The 7,577-nt window shown below is 36.0% G+C and overlaps 1 protein-coding gene across 1 annotated transcript; it reads left to right on the top strand.

Moving 5' to 3' along the window:
• Window positions 1–210: 210 nt before the first annotated feature.
• On the top strand, window positions 211–7,126 carry LOC149257162 (uncharacterized protein At4g28440-like). The gene is made up of 2 exons (XM_089413690.1): window positions 211–667; window positions 6,379–7,126. Exons 1-2 carry the CDS (start codon window positions 445–447, stop codon window positions 6,564–6,566), a joined length of 411 nt encoding a protein of 136 aa, XP_089269816.1. The 5' UTR covers window positions 211–444; the 3' UTR covers window positions 6,567–7,126.
• The last annotated feature ends 451 nt before the right edge of the window (window positions 7,127–7,577 follow it).

Raw genomic sequence — 7,577 nt, forward strand, 5'->3', positions numbered from 1 at the left:
ATAATAATAATAATAATAATAATAATAATAATAATAATAATATATTTTACTATCACTTTTATGCTTTTTGAATTTCATGTCTCAACCATGAAACCACATCCCACTTCAATATTTATATTTAAAAATATAAAAAACAAATAGATAGACATCAAATCAACATTGAACTTGTCGATCCAAATCTTCCCAAATATTTAGGTCACTTTATGCTAAATTAATTCCCTACCTATTGACCCAAGGGTTTAAAGCTACAGGCCAACAATTGGAATCTGGGCTTTCGTTCTGGATCTGTCTTTGCGTGTGGGTTTTGTTTCTTTTTCGAGTGGAAGGAATAATACCTTATACCGGACTGTTGTTTTAGGTCTGCTGCAGTTACGAAGGTGCGGGCAGGAGTGGAATCCTTAGATCTGAGTAGGAAACAACCTTCAGGGTTTAATAATTTTCGGCATGGCTATGGCGAAGACGAGTTTGAAGAAGCCCGTGTTCGTGAAGGTGAACGAGCTACAGCCGGGGACCACGGGGCATACGCTGGTCGTGAAAGTAGTGAGTTCGAATCTGGTGCTGCAGAGAGCACGACCTAATGGCTCCCAGGTTCGCCAAATCCGCATTGCAGAGTGCGTTGTGGGTGATGATACTGGGGTCATCACTTTTACTGCCAGAAATGAACAAGGTAGCGATTTGTCAACGCTCCTGCATTCCCCTTTTGTCTTTATTTGCTTTGCTAAGATAGTAAGTTCGGCTCTGTTTCAGGCAATTTTTTTGGCCCCTTTTATAATTCAAAACCCTATATGTGTGTGATCGGGTAGCGGTGGGGTTTGCAATGTTTTGAAGTGATTTGTGGTTGCCGTTAATGGTATTTAGTAAATTCCGTTGTTTTTTCGCTAATAGGTTCAAAGTATGTAGATTTATGATAGTGTTATTTCTGGGTTTTTTGATTTACGAGAAAATGTGAGAAAATGTAGTTTTTGCTGGGTTTAACGATTTGTAGGAAAATTTGTTAGAAACTGGCGTATTCATTCATATGTCGATTTATGCACAGTGCCAAGGGTAAATTGGTGGAGATAACCGCTTGATCTAGAAGAGTTTGGAACGTTTGTCTTGCGTGGTTCATTTTGTTTTGCAAGTAATTTATTATGTTATAGATATTTAATATGGTACCGGAGCCTGCCATTTGGGGTTTGTCAACAGGGAGTTTAGCTAGCCCTCATACAGTAATTTTGGGTTTCTCTGTCAATGACCTTTATTTATGGAAGATCCTCCTATTGTATTAGTGCATGCAATGCAGGAATGCCCAACTTGGTAGTGTGGGTGGCCTGTGCGATAAAACCATCGAATAATTATTTGGGTAATAAGCAGTGAGATACCTGTGTTTGGCGTGTTGTATTATTTGCAACTTTTTACCACTTTAAGATCTCCTTTTGCCTCTACTCTTCAGATTTTTTCGTTGGAGGCATAATACTTCTGATGTAGATCTATGCCTGAACTTCCCATGATAAGATTGTACACTACATTGTTTCAAGCTTAGCTGGCTTACATCAGGAATATTTGACATAAGGAATATTACAATAAATTGTAGCTGGCTTACAGCAGGAATATCCAAGATTATAAATATTACAATTAACTTTAGGTAGCTGATATATCCAACATTTTATATGCTTGAAAGCACTTGGTAAGAGGCTGCAACTGGGGGTATCTATTCTGCCAAATTTACTCAGGGCTTGTGGCGCTTCCATCTGGAAGTGACAACCTGTTTATGTTATTGATCACGACACAACTCAAAATCCCTCCAGTTTCGCTAGACCGTCTTTATAATAAATATACTCACTTTGGTGTTAAATTACCTAAGCTATTTCTGTTTTAATTTTCTCTATGGTTAACAACTGCAAACTCCAATGCAATTTAGTCCTATTTCTTTGCAAATTTAATCGAAAATGTTTGTTTTTAAAGTTTGACATGTAATTATTTGTGTCTAGCATCTTTTTCTTAGAATATTTGCTTGCCAAAGTCTGGCTGTGGCTGGTGCATCTAATCTCATCTTCATAGGTTAACGATTTGGTATGCCATTCATAGTAATAAACTAGGGTACTGTGGAGTGTGTAGTAGCAAATAATTATAATCTCTAATAATGGGGAATTATTCAATTATCTTTTTGTCTTCATACGTATGGAGGAGTACATTGATACATATTTCGTGTTAGGTGCCCAAGCATGTTATTACTACATCATGACAAGTAGTCTCTTATTTGATTTGACCAATTGTTTCGACAGTGTTTCTTACATCATTCATGTGCCAATTAATTTATAATGATCTGAAGGTTTGGAAGAAATGACCTAGTGCACAAATTACAACATGTGCCATATAATTCCAAGGCCAAAATACTTTCTTCATTCAAGATTTTAGTATCAGACACATTATTGGACTTTTTTCCCCTAGATTTGATAGAAATTAGAGTCTAGACCCATAGTTTTAAAAACTGTCCGGTCCTCAGATTTGGCTCGGGGCCTAATTGGCAATGTAATCAGACCGGAGGGCCAATTTGTATTGCTTAGTTACCAAACCGGTACAACTAGTTGGTTTCATTGCCTCGAGAGGCGCTCTCCAGCCCAACCCAGTATGGTAGAGATGTTGTAATATAATGTTTAACATTTTGACTAAGTCAAATTACATAAAAATATAAATATAAAATTAAATAAAAAATAATGCAATGTAATGTAAACATTTTAGCTCGGTCAAAACAAAAAAAGTAAAAAAATAATAACAAATTAATATAACCTTATAAAAATAAAATAAAATAATAATAAAAATAAAAATAGTCCATGGTATTGAGAACCCATGGTGTTTATGTGGAATATAGCATATTTAAAAGGGAAATTAAACCAACATAGATCCAATGGGTGAGTGAGCTAACCCATCGGAACCAACTAATCAAGAGTGGTTGGCATCAATGAAATAACAACATAGATCAATCTTAGCTCTGCATCTACCAAGCGCCGAGAGGGATCAAATTTCTTGATATGTAAACCTCTTTTAGAGTGAAAAGAGATTTGATCTCTCTCGGTGCTTGGTAGATATGGAGCTAAGATTGATCTATGCTGGTATTTAACTGATGCAAACCATTCCTGATTAGTTGGTTCCGTTGGGTTAGCTCACTCACACATGCGGTGGCTCACCGGACCCATGGGTGGTTTTTTGAATTGGTTTTGCAGGAAAATGATGACTGGGAAGTAAATGATCCAGGTCTTGATTGGCAAACCAAGGGTTGGGTTGGTCCAAGAAACAATGACAAGGATGTTCCTCCAGCTGCTGGATTGATCCCTGCTGCCCCATGATTTTTGTTTTTTATGAATCTGGGAGCAAAATCCATTTTGCTTCGTTTCTACATTTTACAGTGGCTCTAATGAATTTTGGGCTACTGGACTGTTATTTGTGCCAAGTGGCCCCTTGAATTTTAGGTTTATACTATTTTTTCTAGAAGGTAGTAAGTACGGCTCATTAATGCCCAGGAAACTAGTGCAGAAGTGCTGGTGGTGTTTTTCCTAGCAGACTAATTTTTTTTTTTTTTGCGCAATGCTATGTCTTGTGACAAAATTAATACTGAAGGAAGAATTATCTAATAATTTTAAAAGAAAACCACCCCCAGTGCAACAGCTAATTACCCAAGTTTAGTAATGGTGATGAGTTTGATGAGTGATCATGTTGGTCAGTGATTTTGTAGTAGGCCAGTGGCTCAGTAGCTTGTAGCATTTTTTTCGGGACTCTAGAGGCCATATAGGGCCTCATTGATTATGAATTATTTTGTTGATTTGTATTGCACTTGGTGCTATTTTGATATATTCAACCTGACATGGTATGAGAAAATTTTGTATATTTTGTCTCTAATGGTTTGAATCATGGTTTAAAATTTTAAAAATAATCTTTTGGTTCATTGAATCTGGTTCTATCCTGTTTGAGCTTGTTCTGGTGCTATCCTGTTTGATCTTGTTCTAGTTCCAAACTCGGTTGGATAGGTGGCTGGTTCAAAGCCTGGTTCTGGTTTTAAAAACTATGGTTAGACCTACTATAAATGGTCCCCTATATGGATCCTCAATGCCTCTAATCTATTAGATTTATTGGTTCTGAAAGTATCAAACTTTCAACAGTTTTTTTGGGGTTTATCTGTAATGTGTGAATGCCTCTCTGATTTCAGAGTATAATTGTAGTGGAATTCTGATATCCCTCTGTTTGACTTATATGCATTTTGTAAGAATGAATTTCAGGTCAAAAGTCTTGGATTTTAGAAAAATGAATTCTTGATTTGTCCTTTTAATCCTTCTAAATCAAGATGGCAGATGGATAATTATCAGCCTTTGGGATCATTTATCCTGTTGTTATTAACATCATGATATAATCTCTTTGTTTTGACCAAATATGATCTCATTTCTTGCATCATTCATGTGTCAAATACTTTCTCATGGTCTGAAAGGTTGGAAGATATAACAGAGCACAAATTACAAATGTGCCAAGTAATTCCAAGGCCACAATATTTTCTTACATTCAAGGTTTTAGTATCAGACAGACTTTTGTATCTCTTTTGCCCTGGTCTAGATAGAAGTTAGAGCTGTTTTAATGTTCCCCTATATGGTTCCTCAATTTCTCCCTAATCTGCCGATTCATTTTTCTCTGGGAATATATCCATTTTATAGTTTGTCAAGAGAAACTTCTGATATATGTTCTAAGATGCAGACCTTCCTTTACATAGGATGCCAGGATAAATTCAGCAAGTGGCTTCATTGGATGCTTAGGCAAGAAAAAGAATTCAAATTTTATGCTCCTGTTTGACAACTTGATGTGCCTCACTTCTACATCTGATGCCCAAGTACTCTTTGTGATAATTAATTTGTAATTTTATTTTGAGCTTGTCATTGCTGTATTGATTGGCTTGTGATTATGCAGAGTCTTCTTTCTGCAAAAGAGAGATAGTTCAGACCTATCTACTCATCTAGATGGGCTTATAATGGTTTGATGATATATGATGCGGCATGCCACATTTTATGGAACCTGATTTAGGCATTCTTCTACCATAAATTAATCTAATGGGTGCTATTTAGCTTATTCCATTGCCTACTTTAATGTTTGGTGGTGAATGTTTTGATGATTGCTATCATAATAACATTCTAACATCCTTGTGGTTTGACTGTGGAGTCTTTCGGGTGTGCTGTAATATGTTTCAAGGGAATCTAGTGCGGAGGGGATTTACATATAATAGGAATTTGGGTAGGAGTCAGGACAATGACATTCTACCATAGCTTCAAGTTCTTTGATGTTTCATGACTTCTTTTACATTGGATGGTGACAGTACGTGATAAGAATTTAAGTTTTAGGCCATCTCATGATGGTAGGATTTCTGAATGGCAATTGCATAAAGGTGGTTATGAGATAGCCAACCAAATCTATTATGTGATTGTACTAGTCCAACTTTTTGTTGGTGCTGACTGCTGAGATATTTCCTATATTACGGGTTTCAGTCTAAGTTTTTAACATTTGATGTTCCCCCCTTCTACATTTAATACCTAATCATTCTTTGCAAATAATCTAATTTATAATTTCGTTCTGAGCTTGTCATTGTTATATTGATTGGATTGTTATTATTCCGATTCTCCTCTGTGCAAAAGAGACATTGTTAACCCCTATTTGCTCATATGTAGGTTTTCATGTAATGATTTGATGATTTAGTTTGCCATGCGTTGTTGAGCCTGTATCTATTGTGCTAAATCAGTCTCATCAGCCTCCAGATTTAGGGATGCTTCTCTATAAATTATCGTAATGGGTGTTATTTAGGTCATCCCACTGTCTACTGTACAGTTTGGTGGTGAATGCTGTAATGATTACTTTTATAATAACATTTTAACTTGTGGTTTGACTGTGGAACGTGACAGTACATGATAAGAATTTTGAATTTTAGGTTATTTCATGATAATAGGCTTTCTGAATGGCAGTTGTATAAAGTTTGTATGAGATAAATCAACCAAATATATCATGGGATGGTAATAGTCTAACTTTTTGGTTGAAACTGTTGTTTAGTGCTGACTGCTGAGTTTTTGTTTTTTTTCAGGCTATGGGTTTAAGTTGTCAAGGTACTTAAACACGACTTCTAAGTTTTGGCACTAGAACATGGTGATAGCTGTTATGAATCTGAGTTTTTGATGTTGTTTTACTAACTTGATTGATGAACAGTGAAGATGTTTCTGACATAAGCTTTGATCCCTGCATTTCATGTATTCCTAGGTTTTTATCTGCTATAGATTTGCAAATGAATGTGATGAAGGTTGCATCTTATAAAACTATCATTCAATAATATATTTCTAATTGCTTTTTCTGTTGGAACTTGGGACTATGCTACAGTTGATGTAATGAAGGAGGGGGCAACTCTGATTATCCGAAATGCAAAGATTGATATGTTCAAGGGCACGATGCGTCTTGCTGTAGATAAGTGGGGCAGAATTGAGGTCACTGAACCAGCAAACTTTACTGTGAAAGAAGACAACAACCTTTCTGCTGTTGAGTACGAATTGGTCAATATTGTGGAATGATATTTTAGCTGAAGAAATATGCAGTGAAGAGGCCTGTCATGCTGAGCTGGAGTTGAGTGGATTTGAATATAGTCAATTATCATCAGTTATCAAATGCCTTGTGGGGATGTGAGAATCGTTTCTTTTTGATAGAGGAAAATCTAGAGACACAATTTTTGTATCAGACTTCACTTGGATTAATCCCACTAGCTGGACTAGTCAGTGCAGTGGTACTGACGGGTGCATTTTCGAAGTTTTGGACGCTGGTTGGGAAAGAGAATCTGAGCATGGGGCCTGATGTATGACTGCATACTAGGATATCGCCATATAGGACTTGTCCAGTCTCTGAACGAATTACAAGCATGCAAAACCAGCAGAACATTTGAGATAGAATCTTTTCAGTGGGCACATCATGTCTGCTGCAGAGTATGCTATAAATATATCAGACAGATGGCTAGATCCCTTTAAGCATGTGTTTTTCTTGTTATCTACATACTATTTGTGGGGCATATTGGACGTGAAATGTGCACTAGAAAAGTAATAATATAATTATTATTAGAATGATTGATTTATTTTTCCAATCTTCGAGGGTTTTATTCTATTTTATTTTTTAGGTTAAATTCTTTGTTCGTAATTTATTTGATTGAAAGTGAATCAAGTGCTTGCCTTAAATGAGTGAAATTAGATAGCATGTTTTAGAAGAGGTGCAATGTCTTATCCTTTTAGGAAGGGGTATTTTATCATTTTCAGATCTCTATGCAGTAATTTGTTATACTGGTCTTTTATAGTCCTTGACCAAAAAGAAATTCAAGCCCTCTTTTGTAGATAGCATGTTTTAGAAGAGGTGCAATGCCTTATCCTTTTAGGAAGGGGTATTTTATCATTTTCAGATCTCTATGCAGTAGTTTGTTATACTGGTCTTTTATAATCCTTGACCAAAAAGAAATTCAAGCCCTCTTTTGGCATTCACGTTCTAAAGAAATGCGAGTTTTGTATAAAGTTTGCATCATGTAATTGATGGTCTGATATGGG

Source organism: Pinus tabuliformis, chromosome 6, assembly GCF_031772625.1.
Source record: "Pinus tabuliformis cultivar Carrire ecotype Pingquan chromosome 6, CPIR1, whole genome shotgun sequence".
Taxonomy (NCBI): Eukaryota; Viridiplantae; Streptophyta; class Pinopsida; order Pinales; family Pinaceae; genus Pinus; species Pinus tabuliformis.